At 40.3% G+C, this 13,640-nt stretch overlaps 1 protein-coding gene across 1 annotated transcript in view; it reads left to right on the top strand.

Annotated features, from left to right (window-relative positions):
* Positions 1 to 866: 866 nt before the first annotated feature.
* The window catches only part of angpt4 (angiopoietin 4), a 90,257-nt gene continuing 77,483 nt past the window's right edge, over positions 867 to 13,640 (top strand). Inside the window, exon 1 of the mRNA XM_081606964.1 lies at positions 867 to 2,421. Coding sequence (XP_081463090.1) covers positions 2,026 to 2,421 — 396 coding nt within the window. The 5' untranslated portion in view covers positions 867 to 2,025. The remainder of the gene's footprint in view (positions 2,422 to 13,640) is intronic.

Below are 13,640 nucleotides of genomic sequence, written 5' to 3'. Positions count from 1 at the left end.
TCTTATGCTTCCGTCTCTTCACCTCATCCCAAAGATTAATTATATCACTTAGGCCTCTAATGGCCATAGAAGAAAGCTGATTTTGTGAATTCATCTATTTATCTGGAGATGTGCATCCCACATGCATACTCCATGTATTCTCCGGCGTTCTTTTGCTGTGTTAAGAACAAGAACGCTCTGCACACTGGACTCCCTGGCCAGCCCGTTCCCATGAGAATGATGTCTGTTTGGGGCAGAAGCCATCCACTGCGTAACCTCTCTGCTCACTCCCGGGGGACCAATTGACTAACATTAAGAGAGCGACCCAGTCCAGCAAAAATGAAGATGTATGCAGCAGCGGTAACAGTAGACTGAGGTCAGGTCGAGATGAAAATAAAATGGCATTTTGTCAAAATAAATAAGAGGAGAGGATTAGAAAAGCTTTTTATCTTCAACTCCTCTGCGGCCAGAAGAGGATGATCCAGTAACAGAATCTCAAAACAGAAACATTCACATTAGACCTTTATTACTCTAATTCAAAATGTCACTACAGGCACATTTTTGGATTACATCTCCTTGTGAAAATCTATGAGAGTATCTTTTCTGTCATGGAGCTCCATCAGATATTTTTCTGTATTTGTGTCATTTAATTTCTGCAGAACATTTTATCACCGTACAAATAAACTCTGTCAACCCGTATTGTCTCTCCACATGTAGAGCTTGGGTTTCATAAGGCTGGGACCGAGCCATCTATCTGGAACTAATCTTTGTATGTATTTCCATGCAGAGGGAAGCACAGCAGGACGGATGAGAAGCAGCGAGGAGATGCATCCTACGACAGATATTTTTTTTTTCTTTCACCTGAACTTTGACGACTACGTGGTTCGTCATAGCAGCTGATCCCCCACGATGCCCCAGAGAACGGCTGTGTTGAGGACAAAAGCCCCAGCTTTGAGTCAGTGTGAATGACCATAGAAGGCCATGGCATTTACTTCAGAAGTGATAGATCAGACAGGAGAAAGATTACAGCAACTACAGTACCTCTTTTAGATCTCTTTCTCCTGTCAATGACTCTGCCTTTCGTCTGTGTGTCAACAGTTACGGCTCCGGTTCGGCCCACTCTTTGTATTATCGGTCTGTCCTTCTCTTTACTTTTCTCTCTGTCCTTTTTCTTAGTCTGTTAATCTCCCTCTTTTTTTCTGGCTCCTTCCCATTCCTTCCTCTCTTCCTTTCCTCTCGGCTTGCAAATACGAGGGCACTCTAATAGACCTCCCTCACGTCCCCCATCATTTCACTCCTCCCCCCCTCCTCTCTCTCTTTTTCTCTCTCGCTCTCCCAGACATTCACTCCTTCCCCCTTTTCTGTTTTCAGCCGTTCCCAGATAAGAAGGGGGCAGAAGTAATTCTCTTCAGTCTCTTCTAAAGCTGCAGCCACCAGAGAAGAGTGGAAGAAGTAAAATCCAGATATTTACCATTTATTAGGTTTTGTTTAGTTGGTGCATATTTGAAGGCTTAAGAGAATTTTTTTTAAATCTTGTATTTTTTAAATTTCATTTCTACTTAGTTTTTCTTAGTTTTCTCATAATTTTCAGCTCCAGTGTTGCTTTCTTCTTCTTTTTTTTTTCCTGTTTGGATCTGAACATTAAGGTTTTGCTTTCATGAGAGCAGGAGACAAAACCTGAGGAACCTGCCTGACTTCATGCAGATGGATGAATTCATCTGAGAGAAACCTGACCACAAGAAACCAAACTAAGATTACAGTTGGCAAAGTAAACAGAGGTGGGCATCTGTACCACCATTCAGGGGGGGAGGAAATTAACAATTGCCTCCAAGATCAACAGGTGCCATTTTCTGCTGCTCTTTTGATCCACAAGAGAAGAGGAATCTTAAAACTGAAGAGACCATTGTGAAAGAAACAGAGAAACTGAACTCATGGCTTCACTGTTACATGCAAGCTTCCTCCTCAGGTGAACTGGGGTCAAAGTGTGAACAATCTTCCCTTGACCCTGTTAAAGGAATAACGCTTTAAAATATTGAAAGCATCGTCATGAAAGGCCTGAATCTCAGCCGGTTGTTGCTGGTGCTGCTGCTGCTTTGGACCTGGTCCACTGTCAGTGATGGAGCCGGCGTTGGAGGCACAGAGCGAACGGGAGCTGGAAGAAGCCAGAGAAAAGGAGGAACTGGTGGTGGAGGAGGAGGCGCAGAGAAGAGAAAGAGGCTTCATCGCATCCAGCATGGTCAGTGCAGCTACACCTTTGTCCTTCCAGAGGTGGACGGATGTCAGAGCGGAGGGTCCCTGTCGCAGGGTGAACATTACGGGGGCTCTCGTGGCGGGGCGAGCGTTGTGCAGAGAGACTCGCCGCCCGTGGACGGCGAATGGTCGAATCAGAAACTGCAGCACCTGGAAAGCATAATGGAGAACAACACACTGTGGCTGCAAAAGGTAAGGGATGAACTCCTTTTTCTGAAATGTATGCTATAAACTCATTGATTACAATCGACTGAACCGTCAGAGAAAAGCATGCATGCTCTCTGGACAGATGCTTGTATCTCTCTAAGGGAGAGCGATGCTCATCAAAGAAAAAAGGTATGTCATTATATGACAAATTATGCTGAATGCCAAATGAATCATCAGTGAATGTATTTCTCATTAGAAATGAAAAAGGTGCGACTTACAACATGCAGCTGAGTATTGTCATGTCCGGGAACGCTTAACACCCCGAAGTGAAACTGCAAAAAAATAGAAAAAAAAGAAAGCTTTTTTTGTGAAAATATGTCTCTTCACTTCTGCAGCTCTACTCGGATCACATGAGTCTCTGTTTCTGTGACAGTGCAAATCTGGGCTGAGGCAGTTGTGGATTTCTTGTGTGGTAATTTGTGGATTATGGATCAAAGTTTTAAATTATGGTTCTAGATGACTGGCAGCTGGTTTCAATCAGGAGAAAAGCACTGTGTCCCCCTGCTGTTGATCCAGCAAGCTATTATTCTTCCTAAAGTAACCTGTTTTTTCTTTTCATTGGGTTCTTGACTGCACACTGTGCAATAAAAGTTGTGCAAAAGATAATTCCACTACAAGCCATTACTCAAAAAAGTCTCACACTGTTAAGTAACTCAGGTCTGAGTCCCTAACAATCCGACTTCATGGCTGATTTTAGAAGTTTTTTCTTACAATGTAAAATGCTGAGGTCTTCCAATACTCCACCTATGACCTGCAGCCAATTCTTCTCACCTGCCACCCATAAATTTTATTGACAGGGAGTTATTTTTTTAGGAGGCCCCACAATCCACTGCAATAAAATCCAGACTAGCCATTGTGAAACAAGTTTGCTTGTTTCTAAGTGCAGAAGTGGATTAATTCATGCTCTTATAAATTATCTTAACTGTAGGTGTCTGAAGCAAATAGTCACACAGTCCCTGTGTTTTAATCACTGGCTATTTTCCAGTCTCCACATTCACTGCTGCTTTACCTTAATTGCAAACAAAACAAGTCTTTAAACTGGTGCTGTAGGAGTTATAGTGCTGTAAATGGTTATAGCGCTATAACCATTAAGCTATAAGTGGTTATTTCATTTAACAAGGGAACATATCTATCCAAACCAGCCTAATCCAAATACAAATGTAATAATCTGCTTTTTTTTATTAATTTTGATTAATCACTCTTTTTGGAGAGATTTGTCCCGCAGTATTAGCTAAATGTACAATCAAAATATCACTTAATCGCTTAACTGTCATCATGACACCGATGCACTCATGCAAACGTTTTTGGGGTGGCAGTTAATTTGTCAAACATCCTGTTTGACAACATGCAGTTGACAAAAAGAGCCTAAAAAGCATCTTGTCATGACGGAGGAAACATAGGAGAAAACAAGTCAATGACATCTATCAGTCTGGAAAGGGTTGCAAAGCCATTCCTGAGGTTTGGGACATTGGGGAGCATTCGGTGAGAGCCAAAACCCACAACAGGAGTACATATTGGAACCATTGTGAACCTAGTGGTTAGCCTATAAAAATTACTTCATTCATAAGTGGATCAATAAATCAGGACATTGCCATAGTTACTTTTTTGTTCATGGTTGAGCAACACAAAAGAGATTAGGAAAAAAATGGTGTCACACTTGTCAGAAAGACAAAACAAGACTTTCTAGGGAAAAAAAAAATTTTAACCAAAGCCGCCTTATGGGACTTTACCTATTAGCTTGTTATTGAGCATGTTAACAGTGAACACACTCCAGTGCTGGACATTTGCTTCCAAGAATTACTTTTTGTTTCAATTCTGGGCCCAACGTTGCCTTGTCCCTGTCATAATGTCTCCCAGGAGAAACAGTCATGCATACAGTTTGTCTGATTGGTGGTGAAGCGATTTTTTACTTGAACTGAGGAGGAGTGAACATTTAATTTATAGCTTCAAACTGCTGTATTTTCTGTAACACAGCTGCTGCATGGAAAGCTATACATTTCTTTCTTTCTTTCTGTATCACTCTGAAAAAAGAAATGACTTCAAAGTGTGGAGCAATGAGAAACAGCCTAGTAAAAAAGAAATCTGCATCACTTATTTTCTATGGCTGATCTAGGCCACAAGGAATGGTTATATGTCTAAATGCTTCAATGTGGATGGAAGATTTGGACTCTGAAAAAATATGAAATAAATATGTTGTGAAATAAACATGTTATTATGTTACAGCAGAAGCTAGATTTATTGTGAGGTGGTAGAACTTTTAAGAAGTCTTAAGTAAATATGTGTCAAAACATTTCCCCTGACGAAGCTGAGCTATTCAAGAGAAGGAGTGCGATGCAAGTTTTGCACACAATGGATGCCAGACAGACGTTCAGTACACTGTGAAAAGTTTGAAGGTAGTGAAGTAAATTCAACAATATTTTCACCCAAAGAAATATGATCTGACTTGAAAGGGGTTGATGTTATCTAACAATTCTTACAGCAAGCCACATTTAAAGTGATCTCGGTTTGGAGAATTGTGTAAAAAACTTCATGAGAGTCAAGTGGAAGCTTTAAAATATCAGCAAAATTAAAATGTATTACATTGATATGTAATCAGTTTTATCTTTCAGTCTTTTCCATTTATTTTCGTATTATTTCTGCTTGTGAGGGCAGTTGGAGGGGATTAAGCGGGATAAACAGACAGAAATCAGCACTGTGTGATATGGTTTTTGTCACATAATTTATTGCCACAAATACACATTAGATAAGTCACACTGAAGCACACTGTGACAGATCAAATGCCTGGACTTCAGCCAAGCCCACAGGAGTAATGGTGTTGACAGGAACAAAATTTGGAGTTGTCACATGCCATCAATGAGCTTTCAGGAGCTTTCTGACCTTTTCTTTTCTTCTTGTGTAACTCTATGTGCAGAGCTGCACAGCTGGCTTCAGTGTGGGATATCAACTTCATTTGAGATCTGTGAGCAACCAGACACCGCAGCCAACAACTCGTCTTTGTTTTTTAGCAAAGCATATTTAGCAAAAATTGCTTTTGTCACAGATTAGTTTAACGAGTGAATTGCTGTGTTTTTTCAGCATCCTCAAAAATGTAAAAACAGAGCAATCTTTTTTCCAATTAGGTGCCAATGATTAGGATTTGCTTCGGCATGAGAGGTAAGCTCTGTCCTATCTAAACCTTTGACATCAAGGTTCTGTCTTTATCTTTACTTCAAAAGGATGTGATGCCATCTTACAAAGATGTAAAGAGTTCTCTGATGTCTAAAGAAAACGGCTGTGGATGCCAAAGAGTCAAGGATTTGCTTCAGAAGATCCCCTAACTATCCAACTGAAATCATTTTACTGAAAAAAGTAGTTATTTTTTAAATTATAGCATATTTACCATCTTATTATTACAGCAAAAAAGTAAAACATTTAATATATGCTAGAATTAGAATCAATCTCACCTTTGGGGTCAAATTCAGCAACATATGACAAATTTTAAGTTTACGACTAAAAAATAAAACTTTCAACTAGATAATCCTCAAAACACAAACACAAAGGTCACAGTAGATTGAAATCGGTTTTATCACAAATAAATAAATTGCCTTGAGGAATTTGTCTCTGAATCCAATATGTTCTTGAAGCACATTAGATTCAGCACATTAGATTCACAGTTTATGAACTTTTTGCTTTTCAAAATATCCTAAAATTGTTTTCACTTTTGAGACAGCAATTATTAGCCTTTGATTTATATTAGAAATATGAATCAATTAATCACTAGACTTACACAAATAGATGTGCAGTAGTCAAGCTTAATACATTTAAGGCAAAGTGGACAGACAAACACATATCAAGCTCATAGATCTGTATAACCGTCACCCATTGGCAGTAAAAACTGCAGTAAACTCCCTCCTGCTGATTTGCAGGTTTAAATGATTTAGCTGCAGCAGGTGTTGTTGATCCATTAAATGAGATTAGCAAAAGAAAACATTTTTTAAAGGAATCTACAGGCGGGGAACCCCCATTCATCATCATTAGAGTCGTTTAGGTGTTGCAGATGAGGGCGGCAGCATGAATAATGCTCCTGTTTCAGAATCATAATTCTTCTGAGTTAAAAAGATTTATTCAGCTGCCTGAGCGTGCTGGCTGCACCTGTCATAGCTCATAGAACGTTTACATCCGCTGTTAATTATGTGATGAAGGAAAACTCTGCAACTTAAGTTATCACAACACACATGCTGTTTAAACAGACTGATGCTCCAAATACTTGGGAGGGTTTCTAAATTGCTGAAACTTGTCATAAAGAAGTTGTTTGATCAGGTGCCTTTATAAAATGTTAACATGTCAATTTTATGCCACAGTTCAGAGAAGTAAATAGTTTAAAGAAACCCCTATAGAACACGTAAAACACTGAAAACATGCTATTAATGTTTTGTAAACTGTGTGAAGGAAAATTGTGATTTTTATTATGGTTCTCACCCTCAACATTTCTCTCCTTTTAGATATTTAGATGTTTCAATCTGACTTTGTAGTCTAGAGACTTTTCTTATGATACTTTCATTCTATTTCCCAGTTTTTCATTAGGCACACAAAATATAACGACCATATTGTTGTGTCTACCACTAGGTGGTGTACGAGAATAGGATAGACTGGGGGAGAGAAGAAGATGGAGGAAAGGAATACCTGATATTACTGTACTGCTGAGCAAGTTCTGAATAAACGCTGTTAAGAGTTCTTTGTCTACTTCTGCTTTTACTTTGTCCTGGCTTCCAAACATAACAATTGGCGACGATGACGTCTGTGCCTGCACCGTTCCTGCCCTGCAGCGGAGAACCTACGATTCCGTTTTCCACGTGGCGGAAGATGTTCCAGAACTACTTAACGGCTATTCATGCTACTGGAAATTCCTGGTCTGATGCTAGACGCCGTGCTCTACTAAATCATGCGCTTTGCTTCGAGGGACAACGTTTATTTTACACCTTGCCTAACGTCGGTACTTAATATAATGAGGCAATGACGGCGTTGGAACTAGTTTGCACCGAAGGTGAATGTTGTTGTGGCAAGACATCAATTCCGACAGAGAATGCAAATGGCGGATGAGACTGTGCCTCAATACATGGCTGCTTTACTTGAGTTGGCTTTAACATGTGACTATGGAACCATGGAAGATGAGATGCTACGGGATCAGCTTATTGAGAAGGCTTATGCCCCGGAGGTGAGAAACATACTTTTATTGGAATTTTCACTTAAGTTGGACACCGCTATTACGCTGGCGTGTCAAGTGGAACGTGCCCTTCAGTCGTCCAAACTCCTCAGTGGAGCTACTGCTGTTCACACGGTTGCCCAGCGCGGACTTACTCAAAGGATAGAAACCGATAAACCGTTTCTAAAAATAGCCACATGCGCACCGCCAGACACAGCAGAGAGCGAGAGCCTGTTATCGCTGTGGATCGACAAATCACCTGGCGAATGCACAAGACTGCCCTGTAGCCGAAGCAAAATGCAACAGCTGTGGTAAGACTGGACATTTTTCTAAAGTTTGCCGCTCAGCTAAACAAGTTGGAGAAGTAATGCCTGAAGTGGTTGTACTCATGATGACCACAAAGGACGTTAACACTACTGATAGACTGCTTTGCAAAGTGAACATTAAAGCTGCGTCAGGGGAGTTTACTGACTGTGAATTACTGATTGATACAGAATCATCAGTTTCTATCATACCAGAGACTGTGTACAACAGACATTTTCCTGAGAGACATTTAACTGCACCCCGTGTGAAATTAGTCACTTACTTAAAAGAGGACATTCCTGTAATAGGATGTTTGGAAGCTACGACAATACTGCTCCTGCTTCTTTGTATGTGGTTCAAGGAGGATCTGCATTACTCGGAATGGACCTAATAAAAGCACTGAAGTGGACATTGAGCCACGATTCAATCCATGTTCCACCTCCTGAACATGCCTCTTTTGCTTCACCTGTGTTGCTAACAAAAACAGACTCTTCTTCTATTGGCTGTGTTGCTGGGTTTGTGCACAAAGTTAAAGTACGTGAGGAAGCAGTCCCAGTTCAGCAAAAACTACGACGTCTTCCATTTGTAGTACAAGAAGCTGTGTCAGAGGAACTAGATCTGTTCCTGAAGGAGGACATTATCGAACACATTGATGCTTCTCCCTGGATTTCGCCTATTGTGGTCACAACAAGAAAAGAAGGCAGACTAAGACTATGTGCGGACTTAAGAGAACCTAAATAATGCTATTATTGCTGACAGTCACCCTTTGCCCCACATGGATGAGCTTTAAAGAGAGCTTAGGGGTGCCTCTGTTTTCTCCACCATAGATCTGGCATCTGCATACCACCAACTTCTACTACATGAGAACAGTCTGGACCTTACGGCTTTTATTACACACAAAGGACTTTTCCGCTACTGCCGAGTCCCTTACTGGTTGGCCTCTGCCCCATCTGCATTCCAAAAAATGATGGAGACTGTGCTTAAAGGTCTACCTGGTGTGCACAATTACTTGCATGATGTAATTGTTGCAGGATCTTCTCTACAGGAAAATGACAGATGCCTTTGTGCTGTGCTCCAGCGTCTTACAACATGCAAAAATGTACTTATTGAGAGTCCAACCTCAGATTTCTTGGACACATAATTTTCAAAGATGGCATTCTTCCTGATCCAGACCACAGTTCAGCTGTCCGTGATGCCCCACGACCACATGATCTACCATCTCTGCATTCCTTCCTGGGTTTAATCTCCTGGTACAGTAAGTTCCTTCCCAATTTTGCCACGGTAGTGGAACCAATGCGGGCTGTACTAAGAGAAACGGCTGACTCTGGTTTCATACGGACTTGAGAAGCTGATCAAAGCTTTAAGGAACTGAAAGAGCTTTTACTGACCAGTCCTGTTCTGGCTCTTTTTGACCTGTCCCTCTCAACCATTGTCACCACAGATGCTTCAGACTACGGACTGGGTGGTGTGTTGACCCAAATTCACCCAGATGATACTGAACGAACTGTTGCATTTGCATCTTGAACTCTGACCCCTACAGAACGAAAATACTCTACAGTGGAAAAGGAGGCTCTTGCTTGTGTGTGGGCTGATGAAAAATGGAGGTCTTATGTCTGGGGCCGACGATTCACTGTAAGAACTGATCATCAGGCACTGACAACACTACTCGCTACCAAAGGCATAGGGCGTGCTGGAATGAGAGTCGCACGCTGGTCTGCACGTTTACTGTGCTTCACCTATGATTTGGAATACAGGCCTGGATCACAAAACCAGGCTGCAGACTGTTTGTCATGGTTGCCACTTCCTATGGGCTCAACTCCTGTAGATGAACCTGACATGGTTGCGTCCATTGTGTCAGCTCTGTTTGTAGCTGAGTCCACTTCTGCTTCCTCTCAATGCCATGAACTCGCACTTCTTCGTGGACAGATAGAGAAGGGCTGGCCAAAGTGCAAGAAGGATGTGGACCCTGTCTTAATACCATACTTCCACATCAGGAATGAACTTTCTGCATCTCAGGATCTGGTCATGAGAGGTGAACATCGATGCATCGTTCCTGTTACTTTATGTGCTACTGTCATTCATCTGGCACATGAAAACACATCAAGGTGTTGTTCGCACAAAACAGAGACTTTGTGACCTGTACTGGTGGCCTCAGATGGACAAAATGGTTCAGTCTGTTATTTCTTCATGTGCGACCTGCCAAATGAACGACAAATCTGCTCAAACTGCTCCTGCTCCTCTCCAACCCATTGAACTGCCTAACAGACTGTGGGAGAAAGTGGCCGTGGATATTGTGGGTCCCTTTGAAACTGCTGTTTCTTCATGTAGATTTGCTATAACATTGGTGGACTATTACAGTAAATGGCCAGAGGTGGCGTTTTCTCACACTGTAACTACTGATGTTGTTATTGCATTTCTGCGCTCTATTTTCAGCAGAGAGGGGAACCCTGACTACATAGTCACTGATAATGGGCCGCAGTTTCTTTCCAGTTCTTTTGCAGATTTTCTCAGAGAAAGGGGAATATCTCATCTGCGTACAAGCGTGTACCATCCACAGTGCAAAGGTGCTGTTGAAAGGTGGAATAGAGTTCTTAAGGAGACAATCCTAACTGCTGAACACATGCAGAAAGACTGGAAAACTACAGTAACTGATTCCCTACAAAACTACAGAGCAACGCCACATAACACAACTAGAGTATCTCCATCAGAACTACTGCACAACAGGAGGATGAAAACAAAAGTGGACATTTTCCCAAGTCCGGAGAAAAGCAGAAAATGCACTACAGTCCAAGAAACAGTGAAACAGAAACAAGAAAAGTCTAAACAGTACACTGACAAACACTGTGGAGCAAAGACACCAACATTCAAACCTGGAGAAATGGTGAGGGTAAAGAGACCTGATTATGTTCGCAAAGGCTCATCGAGATTCACTCCACCGCTTTCTGTTGAAAAGCAGATTGGAGGAAGTACTTATGTACTCAGTGACAATAATAGATGGAATTCTGCCAGACTTTGACGCTATTCTGCAGGTATCCCGTGTAAAATGACAAAACCAGAAGAGCATGACCCTGTGGTTCAAAGGAAAAGTGCTAGAACTGTTGCTAGACCTGCGTGGTTCAAGGACTTTCAACCAGGTTAAGGAAAAGGAATAAATGAATACATAAATGATTGTCTTGCGTATTTCGGGTTCAGGTGAACTAATTCTCATGTTACAAACTGGTTTCAAATACCTGGATTCTATTTTTACATTTAGTAATTCTGTTCCATAGTAACTTCAAGTGTTAGAGTTATAAAGTACAGGGTTGCTGAATATATTTGTTTGGTTTTGTGTACTTAAGTAATTACCTGTTTTCATTACAGCTAAGGTTACACTTGTGACATACAAACCGTTAAATGAGGTAGATGTTCAGTCATATGTTAAATGGCTACATGCAATATTTTCAAGTAAGAGGGGAATGTTGTGTCTACCACTAGGTGGTGTACGAGAATAGGATAGACTGGGGGAAAGAAGAAGAAGAGAAAATGGAGGAAAGGAATACCTGATGTTACTGTACTGCTGAGCAAGTTCTGAATAAACGCTGTTAAGAGTTCTTTGTCTACTTCTGCTTTTACATTGTCCTGGTTTCCAAACATAACACACATATTTGGTGAAACTAAATGCAGTCTAAATAATCAAAAATACACGTACGTTTAGAGTTTTGACATTAACACCTGTAAATTACTATAACTCATAAAATATCCTCCAGTGCAAAGATACAACACTATTTAATGATCTCCTTTACCAACCCATAGCTGCTCGTATTGAAATAATTAATAAAAAGAAAAAAAAAATGTTCTCTACAAATTATATCTGAACACAGTTCTTTAAATTCAGATGTAGAAGCTTATCTCAATCCCTGGGATTTTCTCAGGAATGTTATCTGGCTCAGTCCTTACATTTCAGTCACCCTCTGTTCATACTGCTCTTGTTTGTGGCACCTTAATGGGAAAGGGAGCTACCGAATGCTATCAGAGCAGGGGCATACATCTCTACCTTCAAGACTCCTCTCTTCAAAGAGCACCTTATCTTCTACTATCTTCTAACAACGCTAATCTGTCTGACTCATAGTTTCTTAACACTTTCTTACATGTTCTACTTGGTATGTAAAGTAAATGGATCTATAGCACAAAGAGTCTTTTTTTTCTGAAGTTGGGTTGTGTGAGGTACAAACAGTAGAAGAGCCACAATTATCTCAATTTAGGAAATTCTGTCTGACGTACTGAGTTCTAGCTGATTTCAAACAGCTGTTTTAAAAGTTTTTTAACTGAAAATGTTCAAATCCACTGGATAAAACATGACAAACAATGGCAACTGTGTGAGGGAATATTATAAAGATTGTTGCTGTTTTGTCAGAAGAGCATTTCCAATATGAATATGATAAAGCATAAAATTGTCAGATATGAATATTTTCTGTTATCTTGAAGGGCCTTAGTCGCTGAAATTAGGGGATCCATCTGACAAACCGTTAGCATTTCAGCACTCTGAGGATATTTGGTACATTTCCACAAACAAACAGTGACTTAGCTTCTGCCTACTCCAGATAAAAAATAAAAACATACTGATAACTTCACGGAGCCTCTTATAAAGAATTACATGTAAAACCATCTGGTCTACTACTTTAAGCTAAGAGGTACTTGGAACTGGACTAACTAAGTTTACCCTGAATTTATACTCAAAACTCTTCAAACTTAAAATTTTACACAATTTTAAAGTAAAGTAAAATGTTAATCTTAAACAAAACTATAAAAAAATCAATAATTTTCTTGTCATCTTGTTGACAACTTGCTTGAGGTAATGACGCAATCACTCATGCAACGCCTCAGGTCCTCAGACACATTCCCACAATTCCCGAGGTAAACAAGACAAAAATTTGTCAAAAAATAACATGCAGATAGTCTGTCTAAACCTTTATTGTATCAAAACTATGTCCAGATCTTTGTGTTATATTTCAATCCAACCTTTTTAAAGTGCAGATACATTTGTGTAGCAAGCTGAATATCTGCCACTCCAAGTTCATATACAAATTATTGCTAAAGCAAAGTGAAAACACTAACAGGTTACTTGGTATTTCCAGCAAATCACATGCACAGATGTTCATTTACTTTTAGGTAAAACCTAAGTATAAACTTACCCAGATAATCAGATTGTGTAACAAGCTGTGGTAGGAGAAAATGAACAACTTTACATTTAGATTCTGAGCAATTCTCATTTCGGGAAAGCAGGAGTTGGAAACGGTTGTATTCATTTTCTTCATTGTTTTTTAACTGAATGTATATTTTTCCATCTGTTGCTGCTGTTCTGCCTCATTCACATTAAATACTTTCTAAAGCATCTGAAGTCTGCCTCTTTGCAGCTGAAGGTAAGAAAAAGAAAACTTCCATGTAGAACATTTCTTATTCTTCTGTGGCTTGATGCCATTGTAAAACGCGATACCATTTGCAACATTACATGGGTTAAGATACATTCCAGTGTAAATGGAGTGTATAAAATTCTCATTATTCCTTCTGCCCACCCCTGCTGATTTCCTCATTGTGGTAGCTGAAGGAGGGATTCTGCTACTCTCTGGAAAGATTTTAATCTCTCAGAGTGCTTCGCTGGATTAAACCACCGAGATTTTACCAGCACTTTTAACAAGGCATGCAGGAGTGTGCTTGTGTGTCCGTGTTGGGGCGATGTGTA

Source organism: Poecilia reticulata, chromosome 5 (assembly GCF_904066995.2).
Source record: "Poecilia reticulata chromosome 5, P_reticulata-male-v2, whole genome shotgun sequence".
Lineage (NCBI taxonomy): Eukaryota > Metazoa > Chordata > Actinopteri > Cyprinodontiformes > Poeciliidae > Poecilia > Poecilia reticulata.
Note: the sequence above shows the minus strand (reverse complement) of the source record. Positions and strands in the feature narration are given on the sequence as shown.